This window comes from Bolinopsis microptera, chromosome 10, assembly GCF_026151205.1.
Source record: "Bolinopsis microptera isolate Bmic1 chromosome 10, MBARI_Bmic_1.0, whole genome shotgun sequence".
Taxonomy (NCBI): domain Eukaryota; kingdom Metazoa; phylum Ctenophora; class Tentaculata; order Lobata; family Bolinopsidae; genus Bolinopsis; species Bolinopsis microptera.
Genome location: NC_087081.1, coordinates 11,618,528 through 11,645,840, shown reverse-complemented (window position 1 = coordinate 11,645,840; position 27,313 = coordinate 11,618,528). Strand labels below are relative to the sequence as shown.

Genomic DNA, 27,313 nt, shown 5'->3' with positions numbered 1-27,313 from the left:
ACTGAGGATGAGGACTGAGGAGGACTGATGAGGATGGTTGAGGAGGATGACTGACAGGGAGGAGGAGGAGGACTGAGGAGGAGGAGGAGAAGGGACTGAGGAGGAGAAGGAGGAGGACCTAGGAGGAGGAGGACCCAGGAGTGAATAGGAGGAGGGGGACTGGGGAGGACTGAGGAGAAGGAGGACTAAGGAGAAGGATGAGGAGGACTGAGGAGGATGGCTGAGGAGGATGACTGACAGGGAGGAGGAGGAGCACTGAGGAGGATGGCTGAGGAGGATGACTGACAGGGAGGAGGAGGAGGACTGAGGAGGAGGAGGAGAAGGACTGAGGAGGAGAAAGAGGAGGACCTAGGAGGAGGAGGACCCAGGAAGAGGACTCAGGAGGAAGAGGAAGACTCAGGAGGACTCAGGAAAACTGAGGAGGAGGAGGAGGAGTGAATAGGAGGAGGAGGGGGACTGGGGAGGACTGAGGAGGAGGAGGAATAAGGAGAAGGATGAGGAGGAGGACTGAGGAGGAGGATGAGGACTGAGGAGGAGGACTGAGGAGTACTGAGGATGATGGCTGAGGATGATGGCTGAGGAGGATGGCTGAGGAGGATGGCTGAGGAGGATGGCTGAGGAGGATGACTGAGGAGGATGACTGAGAGGCTAGGGAGGAGGAGGAGAAGGACTGAGGAGGAGGAGGAGGAGAAGGAGGAGGACCTAGGAGGAGGAGGACTTAGTAAGAGGAGCAGGATTCAGAAGGAGGACTCAGGAGGAGGAGAACTCAGGAAGAGGACTGAGGAAGACTGAGAAGGAGGAGGACTGAGGAGTATGATTGAGAGGGAGGAGGAGGAGGAGGAGGAGGAAGAGGACTGAGGAGGAGGAGTAGGACTGAGGAGGAGAAGGAGGAGGACCTAGGAGGAGGAGGACCCAGAAGGAGGACTCAGGAGGAGGAGAACTCAGGAAGAGGACTGAGGAAGACTGAGAAGGAGGAGGACTGAGGAGTACTGAAGAGGATGACTGACGAGGATCAGGAGGAGCAGGATGAGAAGGACTGAGGAGGAGAAGGAGAAGGTGGAGGAACTAGGAGGAGGATGAACCAGGAGGAGAAGAAGGACTGAGGAGAAGGAGAAGGAGAAGGACCTAGGAAGATGAGGACCCAGGAGAAGGACTCAAGAGGAAGAGGAGGAGTAGGACTCAGGAGGACTGAGGAGGAGGAGGACTGAATAGGAGGAGGAGGAGGAGGAGGAGGAGGAGGGGGACTGGGGAGGACTGAGGATGAAGAAGACTGACGAGAAGGATGAGGAGGAGGACTGAGGACTGAGAAGGATGAAGAGGAGGAAGACCAGGAGGAGGAGGACTGAGGAGGAGGATGAGGACTGAGGAGGATGGCTGAGGATAATTGCTGAGGAGGATGATTGAGAGGGAGGAGGAGGAGGAGGAGGAGGAAGAGGACTGAGGAGGAGGAGTAGGACTGAGGAGGAGAAGGAGGAGGACCTAGGAGGAGGAGGAGGACCCAGAAGGAGGACTCAGGAGGAGGAGAACTCAGGAAGAGGACTGAGGAAGACTGAGAAGGAGGAGGACTGAGGAGTACTGAAGAGGATGACTGACGAGGATCAGGAGGAGCAGGATGAGAAGGACTGAGGAGGAGAAGGAGAAGGTGGAGGAACTAGGAGGAGGATGAACCAGGAGGAGGACTCAGGAGGAAGAGGAGGAGGACTCAGGAGGAGGACTTAGGAGGAATGAGAAGGAGGAGGACTGAATAGGAGGAGGAGGAAGACTGAATAGGAGGAGGAGGAGGGGGACTGGGGAGGACTGAGGAGGAGGACTGACGAGAAGGATGAGGAGGAGGACTGAGGACTGAGGAGGAGGAAGAGGAGGAGGATGAAGAGGACCCAGGAGGAGGAGGACTGAAGAGGAGGACTGAGGATGAGGACTGAGGAGGACTGATGAGGATGGTTGAGGAGGATGACTGACAGGGAGGAGGAGGAGGACTGAGGAGGAGGAGGAGAAGGACTGAGGAGGAGAAGGAGGAGGACCTAGGAGGAGGAGGACCCAGGAGTGAATAGGAGGAGGGGGACTGGGGAGGACTGAGGAGAAGGAGGACTAAGGAGAAGGATGAGGAGGACTGAGGAGGATGGCTGAGGAGGATGACTGACAGGGAGGAGGAGGAGCACTGAGGAGGATGGCTGAGGAGGATGACTGACAGGGAGGAGGAGGAGGACTGAGGAGGAGGAGGAGAAGGACTGAGGAGGAGAAAGAGGAGGACCTAGGAGGAGGAGGACCCAGGAAGAGGACTCAGGAGGAAGAGGAAGACTCAGGAGGACTCAGGAAAACTGAGGAGGGAGGAGGAGGAGTGAATAGGAGGAGGAGGGGGACTGGGGAGGACTGAGGAGGAGGAGGAATAAGGAGAAGGATGAGGAGGAGGACTGAGGAGGAGGATGAGGACTGAGGAGGAGGACTGAGGAGTACTGGGATGATGGCTGAGGATGATGGCTGAGGAGGATGGCTGAGGAGGATGGCTGAGGAGGATGGCTGAGGAGGATGACTGAGGAGGATGACTGAGAGGCTAGGGAGGAGGAGGAGAAGGACTGAGGAGGAGGAGGAGGAGAAGGAGGAGGACCTAGGAGGAGGAGGGCTTAGGAAGAGGAGCAGGATTCAGAAGGAGGACTCAGGAAGAGGACTCAGGAGGAGGACTGAGAAGGAGGAGGACTGAGGAGAACTGAGGAGGAGGAGGAGGAGGACTGAATAGGAGGAGGGGGACTGGGGGAGGACTGAGGAGGAGGGGGACTTGGGGAGGACTGAGGAGGAGGACTGACGAGAAGGATGAGGAGGAGGACTGAGGATGAGGAGGAAGAGGAGGGAGATGAAGAGGACCCAGGAGGAGGAGGACTGAAGAGGAGGACTGAGGATGAGGACTGAGGAGGACTGATGAGGATGGTTGAGGAGGATGACTGACAGGGAGGAGGAGGAGGACTGAGGAGGAGGAGGAGAAGGACTGAGGAGGAGAAGGAGGAGGACCTAGGAGGAGGAGGACCCAGGAGTGAATAGGAGGAGGGGGACTGGGGAGGACTGAGGAGAAGGAGGACTAAGGAGAAGGATGAGGAGGACTGAGGAGGATGGCTGAGGAGGATGACTGACAGGGAGGAGGAGGAGCACTGAGGAGGATGGCTGAGGAGGATGACTGACAGGGAGGAGGAGGAGGACTGAGGAGGAGGAGGAGAAGGACTGAGGAGGAGAAAGAGGAGGACCTAGGAGGAGGAGGACCCAGGAAGAGGACTCAGGAGGAAGAGAAGACTCAGGAGGACTCAGGAAAACTGAGGAGGAGGAGGAGGAGTGAATAGGAGGAGGAGGGGGACTGGGGAGGACTGAGGAGGAGGAGGAATAAGGAGAAGGATGAGGAGGAGGACTGAGGAGGAGGATGAGGACTGAGGAGGAGGACTGAGGAGTACTGAGGATGATGGCTGAGGATGATGGCTGAGGAGGATGGCTGAGGAGGATGGCTGAGGAGGATGACTGAGGAGGATGACTGAGAGGCTAGGGAGGAGGAGGAGAAGGACTGAGGAGGAGGAGGAGGAGAAGGAGGAGGACCTAGGAGGAGGAGGACTTAGGAAGAGGAGCAGGATTCAGAAGGAGGACTCAGGAGGAGGAGAACTCAGGAAGAGGACTGGGGAAGACTGAGAAGGAGGAGGGACTGAGGAGTATGATTGAGAGGAGGAGGAGGAGGAGGAGGAGGAAGAGGACTGAGGAGGAGGAGTAGGACTGAGGAGGAGAAGGAGGAGGACCTAGGAGGAGGAGGACCCAGAGGAGGAGACTCAGGAGGAGGGAGAACTCAGGAAGAGGACTGAGGAAGACTGAGAAGGAGGAGGACTGAGGAGTACTGAAGAGGATGACTGACGAGGATCAGGAGGAGCAGGATGAGAAGGACTGAGGAGGAGAAGGAGAAGGTGGAGGAACTAGGAGGAGGATGAACCAGGAGGAGAAGAAGGACTGAGGAGAAGGAGAAGGAGAAGGACCTAGGAAGATGAGGACCCAGGAGGAGGACTCAAGAGGAAGAGGAGGAGTAGGACTCAGGAGGACTGAGGAGGAGGAGGACTGAATAGGAGGAGGAGGAGGAGGAGGAGGAGGAGGAGGGGGACTGGGGAGGACTGAGGATGAAGAAGACTGACGAGAAGGATGAGGAGGAGGACTGAGGACTGAGAAGGATGAAGAGGAGAAAGACCAGGAGGAGGAGGACTGAGGAGGAGGATGAGGACTGAGGAGGACTGAGGAGGATGGCTGAGGATAATTGCTGAGGAGGATGATTGAGAGGGAGGAGGAGGAGGAGGAGGAGGAAGAGGACTGAGGAGGAGGAGTAGGACTGAGGAGGAGAAGGAGGAGGACCTAGGAGGAGGAGGAGGACCCAGAAGGAGGACTCAGGAGGAGGAGGAACTCAGGAAGAGGACTGAGGAAGACTGAGAAGGAGGAGGACTGAGGAGTACTGAAGAGGATGACTGACGAGGATCAGGAGGAGCAGGATGAGAAGGACTGAGGAGGAGAAGGAGAAGGTGGAGGAACTAGGAGGAGGATGAACCAGGAGGAGGACTCAGGAGGAAGAGGAGGAGGACTCAGGAGGAGGACTTAGGAGGAATGAGAAGGAGGAGGACTGAATAGGAGGAGGAGGAAGACTGAATAGGAGGAGGAGGAGGGGGACTGGGGAGGACTGAGGAGGAGGACTGACGAGAAGGATGAGGAGGAGGACTGAGGACCTGAGGAGGAAGAGGAGGAGGATGAAGAGGACCCAGGAGGAGGAGGACTGAAGAGGAGGACTGAGGATGAGGACTGAGGAGGACTGATGAGGATGGTTGAGGAGGATGACTGACAGGGAGGAGGAGGAGGACTGAGGAGGAGGAGGAGAAGGACTGAGGAGGAGAAGGGAGGAGGACCTAGGAGGAGGAGGACCCAGGAGTGAATAGGAGGAGGGGGACTGGGGAGGACTGAGGAGAAGGAGGACTAAGGAGAAGGATGAGGAGGACTGAGGAGGATGGCTGAGGAGGATGACTGACAGGGAGGAGGAGGAGCACTGAGGAGGATGGCTGAGGAGGATGACTGACAGGGAGGAGGAGGAGGACTGAGGAGGAGGAGGAGAAGGACTGAGGAGGAGAAAGAGGAGGACCTAGGAGGAGGAGGACCCAGGAAGAGGACTCAGGAGGAAGAGGAAGACTCAGGAGGACTCAGGAAAACTGAGGAGGAGGAGGAGGAGTGAATAGGAGGAGGAGGGGGACTGGGGAGGACTGAGGAGGAGGAGGAATAAGGAGAAGGATGAGGAGGAGGACTGAGGAGGAGGATGAGGACTGAGGAGGAGGACTGAGGAGTACTGAGGATGATGGCTGAGGATGATGGCTGAGGAGGATGGCTGAGGAGGATGGCTGAGGAGGATGGCTGAGGAGGATGACTGAGGAGGATGACTGAGAGGCTAGGGAGGAGGAGGAGAAGGACTGAGGAGGAGGAGGAGGAGAAGGAGGAGGACCTAGGAGGAGGAGGACTTAGTAAGAGGAGCAGGATTCAGAAGGAGGACTCAGGAGGAGGAGAACTCAGGAAGAGGACTGAGGAAGACTGAGAAGGAGGAGGACTGAGGAGTATGATTGAGAGGGAGGAGGAGGAGGAGGAGGAGGAAGAGGACTGAGGAGGAGGAGTAGGACTGAGGAGGAGAAGGAGGAGGACCTAGGAGGAGGAGGACCCAGAAGGAGGACTCAGGAGGAGGAGAACTCAGGAAGAGGACTGAGGAAGACTGAGAAGGAGGAGGACTGAGGAGTACTGAAGAGGATGACTGACGAGGATCAGGAGGAGCAGGATGAGAAGGACTGAGGAGGAGAAGGAGAAGGTGGAGGAACTAGGAGGAGGATGAACCAGGAGGAGAAGAAGGACTGAGGAGAAGGAGAAGGAGAAGGACCTAGGAAGATGAGGACCCAGGAGAAGGACTCAAGAGGAAGAGGAGGAGTAGGACTCAGGAGGACTGAGGAGGAGGAGGACTGAATAGGAGGAGGAGGAGGAGGAGGAGGAGGGGGACTGGGGAGGACTGAGGATGAAGAAGACTGACGAGAAGGATGAGGAGGAGGACTGAGGACTGAGAAGGATGAAGAGGAGGAAGACCAGGAGGAGGAGGACTGAGGAGGAGGATGAGGACTGAGGAGGATGGCTGAGGATAATTGCTGAGGAGGATGATTGAGAGGGAGGAGGAGGAGGAGGAGGAGGAAGAGGACTGAGGAGGAGGAGTAGGACTGAGGAGGAGAAGGAGGAGGACCTAGGAGGAGGAGGAGGACCCAGAAGGAGGACTCAGGAGGAGGAGAACTCAGGAAGAGGACTGAGGAAGACTGAGAAGGAGGAGGACTGAGGAGTACTGAAGAGGATGACTGACGAGGATCAGGAGGAGCAGGATGAGAAGGACTGAGGAGGAGAAGGAGAAGGTGGAGGAACTAGGAGGAGGATGAACCAGGAGGAGGACTCAGGAGGAAGAGGAGGAGGACTCAGGAGGAGGACTTAGGAGGAATGAGAAGGAGGAGGACTGAATAGGAGGAGGAGGAAGACTGAATAGGAGGAGGAGGAGGGGGACTGGGGAGGACTGAGGAGGAGGACTGACGAGAAGGATGAGGAGGAGGACTGAGGACTGAGGAGGAAGAGGAGGAGGATGAAGAGGACCCAGGAGGAGGAGGACTGAAGAGGAGGACTGAGGATGAGGACTGAGGAGGACTGATGAGGATGGTTGAGGAGGATGACTGACAGGGAGGAGGAGGAGGACTGAGGAGGAGGAGGAGAAGGACTGAGGAGGAGAAGGAGGAGGACCTAGGAGGAGGAGGACCCAGGAGTGAATAGGAGGAGGGGGACTGGGGAGGACTGAGGAGAAGGAGGACTAAGGAGAAGGATGAGGAGGACTGAGGAGGATGGCTGAGGAGGATGACTGACAGGGAGGAGGAGGAGCACTGAGGAGGATGGCTGAGGAGGATGACTGACAGGGAGGAGGAGGAGGACTGAGGAGGAGGAGGAGAAGGACTGAGGAGGAGAAAGAGGAGGACCTAGGAGGAGGAGGACCCAGGAAGAGGACTCAGGAGGAAGAGGAAGACTCAGGAGGACTCAGGAAAACTGAGGAGGAGGAGGAGGAGTGAATAGGAGGAGGAGGGGGACTGGGGAGGACTGAGGAGGAGGAGGAATAAGGAGAAGGATGAGGAGGAGGACTGAGGAGGAGGATGAGGACTGAGGAGGAGGACTGAGGAGTACTGAGGATGATGGCTGAGGATGATGGCTGAGGAGGATGGCTGAGGAGGATGGCTGAGGAGGATGGCTGAGGAGGATGACTGAGGAGGATGACTGAGAGGCTAGGGAGGAGGAGGAGAAGGACTGAGGAGGAGGAGGAGGAGAAGGAGGAGGACCTAGGAGGAGGAGGGCTTAGGAAGAGGAGCAGGATTCAGAAGGAGGACTCAGGAAGAGGACTCAGGAGGAGGACTGAGAAGGAGGAGGACTGAGGAGAACTGAGGAGGAGGAGGAGGAGGACTGAATAGGAGGAGGGGGACTGGGGGAGGACTGAGGAGGAGGGGGACTTGGGGAGGACTGAGGAGGAGGACTGACGAGAAGGATGAGGAGGAGGACTGAGGACTGAGGAGGAAGAGGAGGAGGATGAAGAGGACCCAGGAGGAGGAGGACTGAAGAGGAGGACTGAGGATGAGGACTGAGGAGGACTGATGAGGATGGTTGAGGAGGATGACTGACAGGGAGGAGGAGGAGGACTGAGGAGGAGGAGGAGAAGGACTGAGGAGGAGAAGGAGGAGGACCTAGGAGGAGGAGGACCCAGGAGTGAATAGGAGGAGGGGGACTGGGGAGGACTGAGGAGAAGGAGGACTAAGGAGAAGGATGAGGAGGACTGAGGAGGATGGCTGAGGAGGATGACTGACAGGGAGGAGGAGGAGCACTGAGGAGGATGGCTGAGGAGGATGACTGACAGGGAGGAGGAGGAGGACTGAGGAGGAGGAGGAGAAGGACTGAGGAGGAGAAAGAGGAGGACCTAGGAGGAGGAGGACCCAGGAAGAGGACTCAGGAGGAAGAGGAAGACTCAGGAGGACTCAGGAAAACTGAGGAGGAGGAGGAGGAGTGAATAGGAGGAGGAGGGGGACTGGGGAGGACTGAGGAGGAGGAGGAATAAGGAGAAGGATGAGGAGGAGGACTGAGGAGGAGGATGAGGACTGAGGAGGAGGACTGAGGAGTACTGAGGATGATGGCTGAGGATGATGGCTGAGGAGGATGGCTGAGGAGGATGGCTGAGGAGGATGACTGAGGAGGATGACTGAGAGGCTAGGGAGGAGGAAGAGAAGGACTGAGGAGGAGGAGGAGGAGAAGGAGGAGGACCTAGGAGGAGGAGGACTTAGGAAGAGGAGCAGGATTCAGAAGGAGGACTCAGGAGGAGGAGAACTCAGGAAGAGGACTGGGGAAGACTGAGAAGGAGGAGGACTGAGGAGTATGATTGAGAGGGAGGAGGAGGAGGAGGAGGAGGAAGAGGACTGAGGAGGAGGAGTAGGACTGAGGAGGAGAAGGAGGAGGACCTAGGAGGAGGAGGACCCAGAAGGAGGACTCAGGAGGAGGAGAACTCAGGAAGAGGACTGAGGAAGACTGAGAAGGAGGAGGACTGAGGAGTACTGAAGAGGATGACTGACGAGGATCAGGAGGAGCAGGATGAGAAGGACTGAGGAGGAGAAGGAGAAGGTGGAGGAACTAGGAGGAGGATGAACCAGGAGGAGAAGAAGGACTGAGGAGAAGGAGAAGGAGAAGGACCTAGGAAGATGAGGACCCAGGAGGAGGACTCAAGAGGAAGAGGAGGAGTAGGACTCAGGAGGACTGAGGAGGAGGAGGACTGAATAGGAGGAGGAGGAGGAGGAGGAGGAGGAGGGGGACTGGGGAGGACTGAGGATGAAGAAGACTGACGAGAAGGATGAGGAGGAGGACTGAGGACTGAGAAGGATGAAGAGGAGGAAGACCAGGAGGAGGAGGACTGAGGAGGAGGATGAGGACTGAGGAGGATGGCTGAGGATTATTGCTGAGGAGGATGATTGAGAGGGAGGAGGAGGAGGAGGAGGAGGAAGAGGACTGAGGAGGAGGAGTAGGACTGAGGAGGAGAAGGAGGAGGACCTAGGAGGAGGAGGAGGACCCAGAAGGAGGACTCAGGAGGAGGAGAACTCAGGAAGAGGACTGAGGAAGACTGAGAAGGAGGAGGACTGAGGAGTACTGAAGAGGATGACTGACGAGGATCAGGAGGAGCAGGATGAGAAGGACTGAGGAGGAGAAGGAGAAGGTGGAGGAACTAGGAGGAGGATGAACCAGGAGGAGGACTCAGGAGGAAGAGGAGGAGGACTCAGGAGGAGGACTTAGGAGGAATGAGAAGGAGGAGGACTGAATAGGAGGAGGAGGAAGACTGAATAGGAGGAGGAGGAGGGGGACTGGGGAGGACTGAGGAGGAGGACTGACGAGAAGGATGAGGAGGAGGACTGAGGACTGAGGAGGAAGAGGAGGAGGATGAAGAGGACCCAGGAGGAGGAGGACTGAAGAGGAGGACTGAGGATGAGGACTGAGGAGGACTGATGAGGATGGTTGAGGAGGATGACTGACAGGGAGGAGGACTGAGGAGGAGGAGGAGAAGGACTGAGGAGGAGAAGGAGGAGGACCTAGGAGGAGGAGGACCCAGGAGTGAATAGGAGGAGGGGGACTGGGGAGGACTGAGGAGAAGGAGGACTAAGGAGAAGGATGAGGAGGACTGAGGAGGATGGCTGAGGAGGATGACTGACAGGGAGGAGGAGGAGCACTGAGGAGGATGGCTGAGGAGGATGACTGACAGGGAGGAGGAGGAGGACTGAGGAGGAGGAGGAGAAGGACTGAGGAGGAGAAAGAGGAGGACCTAGGAGGAGGAGGACCCAGGAAGAGGACTCAGGAGGAAGAGGAAGACTCAGGAGGACTCAGGAAAACTGAGGAGGAGGAGGAGGAGTGAATAGGAGGAGGAGGGGGACTGGGGAGGACTGAGGAGGAGGAGGAATAAGGAGAAGGATGAGGAGGAGGACTGAGGAGGAGGATGAGGACTGAGGAGGAGGACTGAGGAGTACTGAGGATGATGGCTGAGGATGATGGCTGAGGAGGATGGCTGAGGAGGATGGCTGAGGAGGATGGCTGAGGAGGATGACTGAGGAGGATGACTGAGAGGCTAGGGAGGAGGAGGAGAAGGACTGAGGAGGAGGAGGAGGAGAAGGAGGAGGACCTAGGAGGAGGAGGGCTTAGGAAGAGGAGCAGGATTCAGAAGGAGGACTCAGGAAGAGGACTCAGGAGGAGGACTGAGAAGGAGGAGGACTGAGGAGAACTGAGGAGGAGGAGGAGGAGGACTGAATAGGAGGAGGGGGACTGGGGGAGGACTGAGGAGGAGGGGGACTTGGGGAGGACTGAGGAGGAGGAGGACTGACGAGAAGGATGAGGAGGAGGATTGAGGAGGAGGACTGATGATTGAGGAGGAAGAGGAGGAGGATGAAGAGGAGGAGGACCCAGGAGGTCCGGAGGAGGACCCAGGAGGAGGACCCAAGAGGAGGACCCAGGTCCCAGGAGGAGGACTCAGGAGGAGGAGGAGGAGGAGGAGGAGGAGGAGGAGGAGGAGGAGTCTCCAAAAGCTGTGTCTCCAATATCTCCAATGCCCCTAATATCCATTTTATGTCCCTAATGTCCCCAATGTCTCCAATGTCCCCAATGTCCACAATGTCCCCAATGTCTCCAATGTCTCCAAAAGCTGTGTCTCTAATGTCCCTAATGTCCCCAATGTCCCAAATGTCTCCAAAAGCTGTGTCTCCAATGTCTCCAATGTCTCCAATGTCTCCAATGTCTTTTTCGAAAAGATAAGGTGCGGGAGACATTGGAGACATGTCACCCCCCCATTAAAAAAGTGTGATTAAAAAACGCTAGTGCGAAGACACAAATTTGGTCAGCCCCATACTTAATCAATATACAATATACAGTATGCAGTATAGTAGGAGTACAGACAGATCCGTCTGAAAAAATCGATTTGCCGACACGCAAAGCTTATAAAGGATTTTTGACGTTTTTGAGTCCCGTTAGATGCCCTTTATGGCTGACCAACTTTCCCAAACTTTTCCACGTGTCTTAAGGGGGCCCGGGTCTTTATGAAATTTTTCTCGAAATTGATTTTATAGTTGTTTCTAATAGAGGGGAGTAATATCTACCTTACTCGGGATTATTACGACGGGTTTATTAACGACCTGTTAAAATATGGTTCGGGAAAATATGGCGAAATTGCTCAAAACCCACCACATTTTCCCGGTCGCCATTTTACCGGTGTCCAACCTTTCAATTTTAGATTCAAAAATGTTGTCTCAGATGTAAATTTCCTTATTAGAGATAAGCAAGTTTGGAAATTTTCGCATTGCTAAAACTTGTGAAACAAGTCGAATTATCAATAAATGTTGAAAGTAGACAGAAATAATGACTCGTGGTTAATCAAACTAGATGGAAAATAATTTTTTTCCCTACTCTTGCCGAAGGCAAAAAGATCGTAGGGAATAAGTAATCGGGTTTGGATATATGAGGTGGCCCGACGGTCCTACGGTGTCGACAAAAGTCTGCTCCTTCGCAATATAGACCACTCCCCTATAATTATGTGTATAAAAGGAGTCTATTTTGCGCGCGCGACGCTGGTTATGAGTTAATTAATTACAGGCATAGCAACCAGTTTTTGGTGCTTGACGACTGTTACAAACGGATCAATCATCAATATAGGTGTTATTTGTGTGAAACAATCTTAATAAATTACCGAGTGATAAAATTCAGCAAGTCAAAACAAATAAAATTATGATGTCAGCTGATAAACTCGTGGCTGTGGGCTGATTATTTAACAGTTAATCGACACTGAATGGTAGAAAGCATTGGAATACATAGTTGAGAACAAATGTTACTTCACAGTTACATTCAAGAAGCAACTATAATATCAAGATTGTGGTATTCTTTTAAAGAATCCTATATCAAATAAAAGGCTCGAAAGTCGATGGTGCTGTGATGTGTCGAGTAAGAATCAAAATGTATTAGTTTATGTTAGATACAAATAATAACTAAGACGAGACAGCATATTTTATTACAGTCAATAAGTTGGCATACGATGCAGTAATATGACGTGACATGATACGCATATCGTTATTGTTAACACGAAACAAAACCGCGCAAAGTATGAAATGATCTACAACCAAACCACATACAGATCGACGGCGACACCTCAGATGCGCGCAGGATTTTTCAAGTTCTGCACGCCTAATATAATATAAACGTTTATTACATTGTACATGCGCCAAACACCACTCTGGGATACAATAAAGTAGAACAATTAAATTGTATGCAGTAGGGAAATTTGATCGTGCGTGGTGTTACCGCGGCGAAATTCTTGTTAACATTTGAAGCGTAACAACCAGATTGATATTAAGATAAAGGGAGAGCTGTTTAGTCTTCCAATAAGTTGTAATCATCTTCGTTATCCTCATCTGGATCATCCCTTTCATCAGTTTTAATTAATTCAAGTTTTAATTTAACTGTTACTTTTACTTTGAGTCCTATTTCATTATGTAGAGATAGTCAATACCTAAGAAATTAAAAATTGGCCTATTTAAATCAAATTTGACAATAAGGATATATGACAAGAATTGGGCAAAAAGGTGAATTTTTTGCAATTTTAGCCAAATGAAGTCGAAAAACCTACAACAAGTGTCCCAATAGTCTTCTTTAGTGAATATAAGACAACGATTAAAATATGAGCACCCATACCCCTTGGGAACCCTAAAAGCTGAGTAGGCGGGTTTATTAACGACCGGTGAAAATGTGGTTCAGGAAAAATATGGCGAAATTACCCTAAACCCACCACTTTATCCCGGTCATAATAATCCCGAGTAAGGTATCTGCTACTTTCGGTTCCATGGAAAAATATTGTTCCTCTAGTCGAAATTATTGCCGGTCAAAGGTCAGCGCTCATGTGTACTTGTATTGCGCGAGCGATTTTCAATCGCGCGCCCTAAAAATCGAAGGACCATTTAGAAGATTTCACTCGTTTTAGAATTTTTTAAAAAATTTTATTCCATTTTGAAAATCTTGGACCTGGAAAAATCGTAATAAAAAAAAAAGAGGTCCAAGATTTTCAAAATCGAATGAAAAATTATTAAAGGCCTATCTCGAAATTCTGAGACGAGTGAAATCTTCTAAATGGTCCTAAGAACATATCCTGAAAGTTTCAAGGTGATTGCTCAAAAATATAGGAGAATATAGATTTTTAGATTCGATTTTCAGAATAAAATATAATAAAATAAGCCATCACGGATCGGAAAATTGCTTGAGCGGCCATCCACAAATGAAAAAAGCGGCCGCATTTCGTGTTACGTTAGGTAGGCCGGTTCAGATTAGCAAGATCGACGGTACAGACTCAGAGAGGTTTTATTTATTACCTATTATGCGATTATTTTAACCCCATTGATTGATCATTGAAATCAATAAAATGATAGTAATAGTACTACTACTGCAGGTTTGATCTTAAATGTGCCTTTGGTGCAGTTTCTGTGAAAATCGATAAGGCTGTACTGTAATTAATAATGAAACTCTTATATCCTGTCTTGAAATAAATGTAAGTGAAAAATTTTCGAAGTTTTTCTCAAAACTACTTTTCTCCGTGTTTTAAGCTATTCCGATCATTTTGAGCCAATAAAAAAATTTTAAAATAATTATCCAATTAATTGATTATCTGACGTGAAAATTGTCAGTACAAAGTTTTTCTTCCTGATAATATGAACACCCTCGATTAATCTGCAACCTTTTACGATGTTCAGAACTAAATATATTCGACAAACAAGAAAGGTGGTAAAAAGTGGTAAAGTGGCCTTAAGACACGTGGAAAAGTTTGCAAATGTTGGTCAGCCATAAAGGGCACCTGATGGCACTCAAAAACGTCAAAAATCCTTTGTAAGCTTTTTGTGTCGGCAGATCGATTTTTTCAGACGTATCTGTCTGTACTATAGCAGTCTGTACGATAGGGCAGTAATCCAGCGACAAATCAGAAGAGAATTATATTTCCCATATTAGTCATTTAAATGTCTTGAGGCTTATGTTATATACTTCTACTCATAATAATTCGATTGGGTCGATTATACTATCAATTTTCAGTTTGCGAGAAAGCGCTGTTAGAAATTCAAATATTAAGTGCTCCAGAATTTAGCTCAAATAGTAACCTTATCAAAGAAATCACGTGAGAGCTCACACATCCAAAAGAAGTAGCTATATTTGCTAAATATTGATTAAATTGATAGTTCGCCGAAGAAGTTGAGCACAATCTCCTTAGAAATTCCATCGCAACATGCAACACAAAGTAACTTATTGAAGAATTGCTCTTTCGATGATATGCATAGAATGTATATATAATATAATACCAAAAAAGGCATCTCCATTACGGCCCACAAGAGAGCCTTTCAATAAGAATAAGCCTCCACTCCTGATATAATGGAACATGTAGTTTGACTCAGCCAGAACCCAGACAAAGAGTAACAAAGAGCCTCGCAGATCCTGCTATACATGAGGAGGGGGGCATCAAAAATGGGGCTCTTCACCGTCCCGGCAGACTTTCAATTAGGACGATGCAAAAATAATAGTTGGAGGTACAAAAAGCTCCAGAGGAGGCCGGGGTGCCTTTAAAAAATACCTGACCATTTCATTATAAAAGGGCCTGAGAAGTGAAAAATCTTTTGAAGGGGCGCCAGAAAACTTCAGCGGGGGGCCGTCCAGGGGCTCCAAAAAGTAAAGTTACGCAACTGGGCCCGAAAATTACTTTTGAAATCCTTAATTGGGTTAATTACCTCATCATATTCTGAAAACGGATAATCTGTGCCTGGAAATGATCCGTCAAAACGTTACGGTCAGTTTAGAGACTACACGATGTGACGCACGTGTATGATACGTGCATATGATAATAGTGCGACCAGCGACGTGTATGTACATACGCGCGCGTATGTACATACGCGCGCGCAGTTAAAAGTTACATTCGAGAATGTTAGTTGATGGGATCCTTTTTATTAATATTATGGAAATAGGATTTCCGGTCACCGCGCAAGCGATTTAATAAGTTGTGGCCGGTAGCGTTATTAAAAATAAAATCTGGCCGGGAATCATCAGGTCGAAATAAAAGTGCCATAACAAATATTGACGAAATTTTTTGTCAGACTTTTGGACTACTTTATTATGACTGGATTTTAGAACAGTCCTTTTGATTGATTAACACGGTAACCATCAGCACTCACCGGCCAATAATTGAGGCTGCTTAATAAAATGTATGGTTCAATTAAAAACATACATGTAACTGCTGTTAGAGCTGTCCACGCACTGCTTGTATATCTTGTAAATATCATTCTCGTAAGGTACTCCTCTCCACATTTCTTGGGAACAACCTGAGATAAGAAGTTAGGCTACACAAAATGATTCAATTTCTAGAATAATAATATAATAGGTTGCCTGTTTGATTTTTACTTGGCATTAGCTATCATGCTTAGATGTGCAGTTTCTTTAAGCGGAATTTATTAGGCTGCAATATTCCCGAAACTCTACGGTGTGGTTCAAACCTATCCACTTAGTAATTATCTGACGAACAAATTTCCGGAAAAAATTTCCGAAACAAACCCCTCGATAAATATGCAATCTTCTACGATGTTTATAACTAAAAATATTTGACAATAAAGAATGGTGGTAAAAAGTAGCCGTCAAGGACATGATATAGTATTTTTGGAACCCCAAAATTTCAAATATGATATGAACTAACCGTCCAGATCGATCTTTTTCAGACATAGAATACTGCTGTCCAAGTCCTGGCATGTGTTGGTTTTTCTCTCAAAACAGAAGCTAATGGCAGACGAGTTACAAGGGTTCAGAACAGGGTCCACCAAACAAACATCTTTGTAGGTTCTCTGAAGGGTTATAAAATTGAATATGCCAGAGTTATTCTGAGATCGGAGGGAGTTATAGGCATTTATAGGTATTTTATAAGTAGTAAAAGTGTAGTAAAAAATAATCATTATACATAAATAGTAAATACCTACACCTATTTTGAAATCGGAGGGAGTAATAGGTATTTATGAGGTTGATGCCCCCCCCCCCCCCCCAGATTTATTGAGATTACATATTATATATATATATATAGATTATAGCGTCAATAAGACTTATAACCTGATAGTGAGTGGAGTCAGGACAAGATAGCTGCTCGCAGCTCGCACAAGATTTTATGAAGGAACAGTTCGTGTCCGCTTGCATACAGCGTAATTTACAGCTGAAATTAACGATTCAACATATTTTGTATGTATGGAAAATGAAAACTAAATAATTCAAAAGTGAAAACTGTGAAAATGAATATGACAAATATTGAGATGTGTACTTTTAATGGTTTGAATCACTTCAATAATCAGAGCTAACGTGGACTGGTTCCGTTCACTTTTCAGCCATTGATTGATGTGAAGGTGGAATTTCGAGTGAGGTTATGAACATTATTTTCACATGATGTGTGAAAGCTTGTGCATCCAGAACCACTACTGAAGAGATTTCGGTTTCTGAACATTGTGATAAAATTGATATTGAGGTGTAGATCAGCTAATTTAAGGTAACAATTATAATAACAGTAAATTCATGTTTCCAAAGGTTGTACTGTTTATAGTTTAGTGTTTACCTGGCGCACTGATCCCCACAGAACCTGTCCTCCTCTGTCCCATTCCTCACCCTTACATCTCCTATAAGCTCGGTACCATGGCTCCACACTGTTTTGTTAACAGGCTCGTTCTCCCACGTTGCCATGCCAATAGCACCAGCAACCAGACTCTTCAGGGTGTCAAGAGGGTTGTCTACACATCTGAAAGCATTTTAAAAACGTTTTGTTTCAATTTCGTCGGTATCTACTCACTACTGTAATAATAGTGGTTCGGAAACCAAACTATGGACAGTTGTTAATTGAATTAATCGGTAATTCTGATTTAAACATCGTCATTGTTCATAATTGGAGATACCTTATGAAAGGAAGCACTTGTTTCTTTATGTCTAGGAATCTGTCTAGTATTCTGATTGAATGAAGTTCGCCTACAAACGAGGGGTAGCCTTTCGGGAGCATCTTTGGGGACTCTCCAACGCTCTGCAAAGAATTTCGCTACAGTAATTCACTAGATTTATTTACTAAATTAATTAACTAAATCACTTGAATGACCAACTAAAGCTAATTAATAAGCTAAAGAAATACATTAAATTAACCTTGAAATTGGAGTAAGAACAGTAATAAAACAAGGTTAAAATGCAGTAAAGAGGGTAGTGACTAATGATCTACATCGTGGATTTGAACTCACCACAATTCCAAGCAACGTATTTAGATTCCGATCTGCAACAGCAGTAAACCTCCTAACGTAAGCAGGCTGCAGTCTGGTCAATAATCCTCCCTCATTTCTGAAAACAAGACGTCAAGAAGCGTGATGTGACGTCATGAAACTTGATGTGACGTCACGCCACATCCTCCAATGCCACCATAACAAACAATAATACACAAGAAACCAGATATTGAATGACCCCCGAAATTTTATATTTAAAAACAATAACCTTATCCAAACAGTAGTTTCGATCCTAGGCTGAACTCTGAAGCTGACACAGAGTGTCGTCACTTGGCCGGCTGCGAAGGGAGAAGGAGAAACAAAAACCGCTCCACCAATATTGACTGACCTGATGTGGATATTCGGAAATATTATACATAATAAGTTAACTATGTGCTAATATTCGAGGGAGAAGGAGTGGAACACGGGTTCGTTATTTGAACACTGATTTTATTATCATTATTGCTGTCAACTTGGAACAGGAGGAAATGGACAGAACTCAAATCACGCAGAATTAATTATCCTGCAATAAATCTTGAACTAATGTTAGTAAGTGATGAAGTAGATATATCATAAGCAGGAGGTGACCGGGAATCCCGGTACCGGGATTGGCAATTTTGAGCTATCCCGGTCCCGGTCAACCGGGTCAAGTCACATTTTTCATCCCGGTCGCGGTCCCGGTCCCGGTCAAATGCTGATTTATGATCCCGATCCCGGTCCCGGTTCATTCAGGATTCTTGGTCCCGGTCCCGGTCCCGGTCAATCACTCAAATTTGCCGGGATTTTGACCGGGATCTTTTACATAATTTCATTCACTGTGATTTTAAGTTTTTACTTTCATTCATTGTGAATTTCATCTTTAAACAACCTCTGAGCCAAATAAAACCATCTTTAAAATTGCTAAACAAGTTTAGGTAACTAATATCGTCACATAACTAAGTGCAAACTAACATCAAGTTTTCAACTCGGGCTACGCCCAATTGTCAATTGGAATTGGAGAATGAAACTGTTGAATAATTTGAGGGATCATTGATTGAGGAATGAGGAATGAGGGTGAACTTGAGTAATCAGTACATGAACATTATTGGTGTAGTACATTAGGCCCATGCCCCATATTGACGGTTTTTTTATAGTTTTTTCTAATTTAATATTCTAGTTATTACTTATTCAAATTGTTCAATTATAATGTAAATGAAAGTTGCAGCTTTCAATATGAGAATACCAGCTTTGGTCCCGGTCATCCCGGTCAAATCCCGGTCAAATCCCGGTCATCCTGGTCAAATCCCGGTCAAATTGGATTGTTGGTCCCGGTCCCGGTCCCTGTAAGATAGAAATCCCAGAAATTATTGGTCCCGGTCCCGGTCACGGTAAATTGATAATCTCAGTCCCGGTCCCGGTCCCGGTCAAGTCACATTTTGTATCCCGGTCCCGGTCCCGGTCCCGGTCCCGGTCAGGCCTAAAATCATGTCCCGGTCACCTCCTGATCATAAGAAGTACAAATTATCATTTAACTAAGAATTAAACTCACTGCACATGGATTCTACCTCCCTTGAAAAGGCTAACCCGGAATAGCTCCTGCTGTGAAGTAGCGAAAGAGAAGAGACCAGTAGCGAAGCTAGTGTTCAACTCTTGAGACAGTGCAAACTTGATACATATACTGAATCTGAGGATAGTTTGTGTTACCGAGTAGTATAAATTGAATAAAACGTATTATTATCACACTTTCGAGCCAAATATGGCAGGACAACAGAGTAGATAATATAGTACTACCTTAGGGAGCACTGGTGACAGTAGATCTCAGAGGGATTGAGGGAGTTAGAATGAGTATATCTATACATAAGTTGTCAAGAGACATATAAGTATATACCCTTTACGATGTTAACTTTTCGAGTTAATGGCGGAAAACCAATTTATCGTGCTTTTGGAAGATCACAAGAAGCATAGGAGAAAGAGGTTGGTTGCTTGGGTTGCTTTAGCTGGATTGATGGACTCGTAGTGAATACTGAATAAGTGAGGCGGCAGACTTGTGTCTTGTGTAGGCCACGATTACCTTGCTAGAAAGGCCACACTCTGATAACGTTTTGGCTGTAAGGAGAAGGCTAATCTCCTCGGCTGTGAGCCCATTACCTGTTTTGGGCCCTTGTACTCCCCCCTCAGACCGGAGTTTCTTAAAAGCACATTTCAGCTGGTCTGTAACCTGGCTACAGATCTGTTTGCTGAAATCCATGCCGGTTGGTTTTAAATGACGTTTTAAGCTAGATACCAGAAGGTTTGTAAAGATACTGGCTCGTAGGCCGCACCTTTTTCAGTTCGAATCCCGATTGCGAAGTTCTTCATTGTTGTAACAAGTTCTTCCTTAGATAGCTCAATTACAGTTTTCTTCCAAAACGAAGGATCTTCTCCACTATTGCGAAGATGTGCTAAAGAAGGAATATAGAATGTTTGGTCTGACACATATAATGTAGGCAATGATAACTTTTTCAGTCTAGAGTTATTAATTGTTCTCCTTCCGGCTTCCGTTGACTTTTGAGTGGAGCGGGAGCGGTTATTTTTTGTCTGACTGATGAACTTGTGGATTATTGTGAAGGGTAGGTTTTGGCGAAACACATTATCAATATCAGTTAAAACTTAGTTACAACCTTTCATCTAGAACAATGACTACATTTCATCTATTGGTATTATTATTAGTACTGTAATAATTGTTTATTGTAACAGGTCCATAATAATTTATTATAACGGGCCCGTTATATGTTGTTTGATCATTGTTTGGTATCTGTTGTGGTGGTGTGAGGACAGGTGTTGCAGGACATTGTAGGCTATTGTGCGGCAGTGGAGATGTGAAACTGAAGGACGTATTATTAAGAGTGGCTGCTAGTGTTGGGGAGCTGATAGCGGGAGGATGCTGATTAGGAGGAGAAGGACTATTAAATGCTGCCGGTGGAGATATAGGAGGAATAGCATAGGTAGGAGAGTCTTGAGGGGAGGACGGTGCAGTAGTGACAGGTGAGGGGGGAGGGGCCGGAAGTGCAGGTTGGACAGTTACTTTGTCAGGTGCAGCTTGTTGGAGACTTGCCAAGAGTATAGGATCTCCTATCCTGACTGTTTGACAACATTTTTTAGAAGCTCGGAACATCGGGTCATGAAGGGTAGTTCCTAACAATAAAGATGGTGGTTGGTCGCGTTCCCTTTTTTTGAGAGGATGTTTGTTTTTCGGTGGTAAGGGTGATTGAACAAACTTAGATCTCTTTGAGGAAGTTGGTTGAATAACAGAGAGCGGTCTTCTTTTGTTTGACTGTTGAACTTGTGTACTATTATAGTGAACGGTAGGTTTAGGTGAACTTATTAGGACTGGTGGAGCTTCTGGAAGATCATATGATGCGTCGCTCAAAAGTAGTAGGTTTGTTGCTTGTGTTGCCTTTGCTGAGTTGATGGAGTCATAGTGTACAATGCAAGTGATGCAGCAGATTTGTGCCTTGTGTAGGCCATTATTACCTTGCTGGAAGGGCCCCCCTCTGATTGAGTGCTCGCCGCGTGTTTTTTCGGATGGATGTATTCAGTATTGGTTATCCTCCTTCGATCAACCGACAAACCGCTGGCGGTCACCATGTCTTTACGATATTGGACAGTGTGTTTTGTCCCATTCGTGTAGAAATGTACCACGCTTCCTTATGAGCTGTGGTGTTACAGCTCAGCAATAACGGGAACTCAGGTGTTTTCATAGCTGCAGGACGCTTGGGGGTACAGCGTAAGCAGCTCAGGATCGGCTGGTTAAAAGCAAAGCCAGACGATTTGAGATATCTTTTATCTCGAGGTAATTTTATCTGAGATCATCGATCTTGACGAAAGGCGGAGGAAGGTTCAGTCCGGTGAAACTGGACCGCGGGAAGTGTGTCCTAGGGTCGTCTTTCCTGTCCATGCTCAGACGAGCAGGAGAATGTAGTTCCCGGAAGTGTGTCCGGAAGGCTATTGTCTTCTGTCACCTCAGTAAGTGTGTCCTGGGTGACAGGGGTCAGGCTGAAGGGAGGTACCCCGGGAAGTGTGTCCCAGGGTTAAAGAGGAGAGGTGGCGAGTTAGGGATCACACCCGGGAAAGATCCGATCTACCAAGAAGTGTGTTGATCGTGGAGTCATACTGATTACTGATAGGTTAAATGAGTTTAGTGACATTAGTAGTCACTCAATAGCAGCAAGTAAATCAAAAGAGCGGCAAAATCCCCGGCAAAATCCCCGTTACAAAATAATTAGGTCCCACGGTCCCACGGATGTAGATAACCTTATCTTCAGTCATGTGGAGTACTCTGATAAGCTCGTATGGAGAGGCACGTGACATATGTGTACCTATCAGAACGCAGGGTCGTTATTAGCCCTCCTCTACGAATTGTGATTGGCTCGCCTGACACCACGTGTTAAATCGAGTAACGACTCCCAGGGTCACGCTAAAAAGGGGAGATAAATAAGAATTTTAACTTTTCAACATCCGTACCCTTAAAATGATATATTTAACAACCAATATCCATTTTAACCCTTGTTAAGAAATGTCAGATGTACAATGGATTACAGAAGACAATAAACAAATAAGTGAACTTACTCTTTATGATAGAGAAGAGTTGGGAAGATCACGGCGGAGCCGGAAGAAAGGATCTCAAAAACAGGGTTATGAAACTCAGCAGGAAGGGTCTCTATTCCGTACGGGTACACGAACTGGTCTAGGAAATCCCTGGTAACGTTGTAGAACTTTTCCTTGTCATAACATCCTGTGGATGCGAGATAAATGTCACATGAGGGTTAGTGTGAGAAGTACATACTACAGTATTAATAAAGATATTTATATGGCGGCAACCTGACAGTTATTTCTTACTCTTAGTGTTCTCCGCGACCCTATGCTATGGTTTGTGCGGATACGAAAAATAAGTTCTAATTCTATCAAATATGTTCTAGATGAATCGTGGCGGGGTTATGTTTTCCATTGTTATTTAATCGAACAATTATTCAAACTTTTCTCACTTACCCTTGCGTTTACTCGTTTTAGCGATCCTAGTGATGCACTCAATCTTGTAGTCAATGACTGCAGTTCTGCTTGTTTCGTTTGTCAAGACCTCCCGCTGCCATGGGGTGGACAGAAGGCATTCCTCAGGATGGCAAACTGATAAAAATTAAAAAGTGGGAATATTTTGTGATGCCATGAAGTTTTATGCATCTAAAGTTTGAACAATGACTCCACCACCATCCAAAAAAGGATATATAACTTTAAAGTTGTGATTTTTTTTAAAATCATAGTCACTCTAAACTTCCCTTGATAAATACTAAAGTCTAGATAACAACATTTTCGAGCCGAAATGTTTTACTAAATTTCGGCTAAATGTTTTGTATTACTAACTATCATTTCCTTCGGATAAATATCTTTTAATACATTCTGTAATAAACTTAAATCATTAAAAACTATCAAATCATCTTGGTAACGAAATGTGTCTTTTAATCTTTTGAGATTTTTTGTTCTATCAAAAGTTTAGTATATTTATATTCGTATACAATACACATGTAAATAAACATAGGCTATTTGTGGTGCTGCATTGGTACCCATTAAAAATGATTATTTTGTTATTGATAATAATGAACCTATTTTAGATTTTCTTAGTCACGATAATACCAAGAAGGGTTTAAAGTCTGTCAGTATCAGTACGTATGATTTTTCTACTTTTATAAGATAGCCTGATGATTGTTGAATTTTGAAGTGTTATTTAACACGTTCAATGTACATGTTAACTGTAAGGTTGTATGCGCACATTGCGTTAGCTCGGATTGAAAGTGGGTACGTGTGAAACAAAACTCACGTCTCCATAGTCCATGTTATTAAATAAAATGATCGAATAAAATAATAAAATAAAAAAACTTGCATATCATGATTTATTAAGTGACAAATAATTTGATTTGATACGACAGATGATCACACGCACTGTTTTATAAGCTACTTGTGTCGGATTAACGATTAGTGGGCAGTGCAGAGTCGATAGTATAGTGCTCTGTATCAGTATAGTGCTCTGTTTGAAGTTAAAACAAATAAAAATAAATGAGCCCATGTCTTATCTGCACCTGCTAGCGTTACCAATATGACAGTGAATGGGCAGTGAAAAATGTGGCATATGGTTGATAGTGACTAGCATATGGTTGATAGTGACAGTGTGCTAATCGTCTAGTTTTACTTATTCCTTAGGTTATTCTCGGTAGTTGATTTGTTGAGTGCCTGATCTTGTCGATTTACGTAGCTCGGGTAAATTATGTAACAATTATGGCCATTCTTCATTGTTTCCTGAGCTTTGTAGTTCTATCATTACACGCTTTGCTGATTTCTTATAAATGCTTATTGAGAAAATGCTAGATGGGCAAGATGTGCGACTGATGTTGAGCTCGAGAGTTCATGAATCCGAGATTTTGGAAACATGTGACAGAATTGTGACCGATTTGGAAACATGCCCTTGTAGCCGTTATTCTGCCTGAACTGACTTGGAATCGATCTGGTATGGTAGAGGGACATGTGTACTAACATTTCTAACCACTCAGAAGTGCGAAATATTGCCCACACATGTCCCTCTACCATCCTTTCGTTCATTCCATGAATCAGGGCAATATTTCGCACTTCTGAGTGGTTAGAAATGTTAGTACACATGTCCCTCTATCATACAAGATCGATTCCAAATCAGTCCAGGCAGAATTACGGCTACAAGGGCATGTTTCCAAATCGGTCACAATACAAATGTTTCCACAATACAAATGTTTCCACGATCTCAACTACTCTGAAACCAAAATGGAAACATTACCCCAGAGCCCTTTTTTAACATGCTAGACCCACCAAACTTCCCAGGGACACTTATGGTATCAAAGTATCAAAACCAATCGATCCCAATCGGTTTCAGCTCAGTCCAGGGCATTCTGAGACAATGTTCATTTTTTGTTCATTCCATTCATTTCATGAATCAGGGAAATATTTCACAGGAGGCTTAAAATGTTAGTACTCATGCCAATTGCCACTGTATCATACCAGGGCAAATCCAACTCAGTTCACGGACATAAACAGCCAAAAATATGTTTATAAATCTGTCACAAATGTTTCCACGAACTCGGATTCATCTTCTGGAGCTCGGTGGTAGCTAATATAGAACCTTAACAGAGAACACTAGCGCGTGGATCCGGTAGAGTACGTTGTTAGCCAGTTGATATTGTCGTCATAAGACGTGCCATACTTTGGTATAAATAACATATATATGAATAACAATTTATCAAACTTCAAAAAACCAAACGTCCTACCTCTTCGACAAGGTCGTTGTTCCGACAGATCAGTAGGAGAAGTTTCGGAACAGTTGTCTCGAATATCATGAAAACCACGGCACCTAAACACATCCATACCGTAATTATTTGTACACCCACTAACTCCAAGACTGCCTGAAAAAGGAAACTTGTTTATGTTACACCAATTTGATAAGTGTTAGTTTTACAGTTAGATGGAACAGTATGATCTCTCATTCAGTTATCAAATTAGTACTCGACGCTATCAAATTAGTACTCGACGCGAATTTAGCAAATACAAATATGGAGACAACAGACATAAGCTTTGAGAGTAACTACTGAATGTCACCGTCAATAAACATGATAAATGTCGCAGGAACCACAAAAGGTTTTAAGCCAACTCTAGCCATTTTATAGAGGGCGAAAAAGCAGCGATTTATTTTTAATCGAAAATTTCCGTATGTTGCGAAGGATAGTGTTCCCCGATATGCCCAGTTCAATATTCAGGCGAGACTGTGAGTTATGCTTATCGATTTATCGCACAAAATTGTCAAATAAACATAGAAGAAAATGAACAAGAAAATCGGCGATACGTAAACCAAGTTTCTATTTAGTTTATATTTGATGTAACGGATCTAAGTAATTGCGGACATAGGTCATTGTGTGTTGACCGTGTTTGGGTGCCCATCATATTTTACAGCTGGAGCAATATTTTCCAACAGTTCCGAATTCATGATAATTTATTGCAGTACTCTGAAAAATTCGAAAGGAAATTTAAATAAAAAGTCTTCACTTACCCCAGAGTAATACCACAATGACAATGGCATACACACGTACTAGACCAACTTCACATGAAGCAGTCCTCATATCTACTAATAATACTACGATAAGAGTTCAAAAGCAATATATATCAATTATCATTATCACAGATTATTATTCAGGTTTAATTTTATTTCAAGTGGTTCCATGGTTACTGCAGCTGCCTACTGTATGTTTTTTTAACTGCGCACATGTACCAAGATAGTAAATTATATTAATTGTTACCGAGTGAATGGTAGTGTACAGACAATAAACGAAAAAGTGAGCCGAGAGGTTAAAATCAATATTATTAAGTTAAGCAACAACTCAACGGTAACTCGGGATCTCATTATCAGACTTTTGATTAACTTTAACACTTACACTTAAAGTCAAACACGGCGTTCGGTTAAACCTTTTCAATTACAATTCTATGGTACGAATTTACGTTCAATTGACGCAGTTGAATGTTAGAATTTCGAATAATCAATCCAAAACAAACAATTAGATGATAAAAGCAACATGAGAGTTGTATTAGACCCCAGCCAGACGGTACGTGACACATTTCAAAAGCAGATCAAGGTGGATTACTGATACCGACGACTGTACCAGTGACTGTACTTCCGAGGACGGTCGTAAATGATACCACAGCTGTGTAGACCACGCTCACTATATAATTATTATTAATTCATCCAACGCGACTGCCGAATGCCAAATACGCTCCGATTAATCGATACACGCAGCTATCTGGGCATTAGTCGAGTTGTCAGCGCGCCGCGCGTCTAATAAATTAAACATTAAATCACTCGTCTAAATTATTTTTTTATAGTGCTAAATTTATTTATCATACAGGGTGGGCCAAAAGTCAGTACCCAAACGTTGGGTCTTATAATACCTCCGCCGTGTTTTATATTTGAGAGTTGCTGCTTTGCAGATGGCATACTGTACCTACTACTTGTTTGAGGATTCCGTCACCAAAATTTGAAAATTAGATTTTTGGGGGCCACACCCAATCAACATTGAATTGCTTATACTGGTGTTTTTAAACATGTTATAATATAGACTCCGTTGTAACATATTGCAATAGGTCATTTAATCCGGAATATGATCTGAAAAGATGGTGCGAAACGGATTTAAAATGACGAAGTTATCAAGCAATTTGTATATCTCGTTAGCAAAATTGATTGTGTAATCACTAATCAATAATTCCCAAGTACGGCACCGTAATTGGGCTCTCTACATGATTCCCATAATAAATAATGCGGATCTAGCCTCGACCCAATTACCTGATCACACGTAATGAACAAACTCGTTATTCTTTATATCTCGGTCATCTGAGAAGCTAGAACTCTCATTTTTTCAGGACAAACGTAATTTAAATGGCCAAACACTATTCAATAAAATTTGGCTTGATCCGACTATCCAAACTATCAAATAAATGCAAAAAAGAACCTTCATTTGAAAAAAAATGAACACGAATATTTTTCGATTCGACAAATTCCTCGAACCAGTGGTGGTAGTAAGTCATACCAGAAAGAATTATTTCAATTGGGCACTCAGTGATTGAGCTATTAAGGCCAACATATGGGTACTGACTTTTGGCCCACCCTGTATATTATTATTATGTGAAGTGATTTTGGTTAGACCGTTTTGTTTGGCATCGAAACCGTAAATGAGTATGCCACGTGAGCAAAATTAATTTTAGAGCCACCCACTGCTCACGTTGAAGGATAATTCCTTTAATTTCTAGGTCGTATTTTGAATGCATTTTTGCTATTATTAATTATTTAATAACTATTCAACTAGTAGAATTCGAATTATAAACGTAAT

At 45.8% G+C, this 27,313-nt stretch overlaps 1 protein-coding gene across 1 annotated transcript in view; it reads right to left on the bottom strand.

Annotated features, from left to right (window-relative positions):
• Positions 1-25,616, bottom strand: part of LOC134821747 (uncharacterized) — a 43,018-nt gene extending 17,402 nt beyond the window's left edge. Inside the window, exons 1-12 of the mRNA XM_063832492.1 lie at positions 25,486-25,616; positions 24,710-24,844; positions 22,416-22,550; positions 21,996-22,161; positions 18,937-19,071; positions 17,638-17,757; positions 17,391-17,487; positions 17,061-17,182; positions 16,727-16,906; positions 16,234-16,333; positions 15,830-15,974; positions 15,368-15,461 (exon numbers count right to left, since the gene is read on the bottom strand). Coding sequence (XP_063688562.1) covers positions 15,368-15,461; positions 15,830-15,974; positions 16,234-16,333; positions 16,727-16,906; positions 17,061-17,182; positions 17,391-17,487; positions 17,638-17,757; positions 18,937-19,071; positions 21,996-22,161; positions 22,416-22,550; positions 24,710-24,844; positions 25,486-25,555 — 1,499 coding nt within the window. The 5' untranslated portion in view covers positions 25,556-25,616. The remainder of the gene's footprint in view (positions 1-15,367; positions 15,462-15,829; positions 15,975-16,233; positions 16,334-16,726; positions 16,907-17,060; positions 17,183-17,390; positions 17,488-17,637; positions 17,758-18,936; positions 19,072-21,995; positions 22,162-22,415; positions 22,551-24,709; positions 24,845-25,485) is intronic.
• Between the last annotated feature and the right edge of the window lie 1,697 nt (positions 25,617-27,313).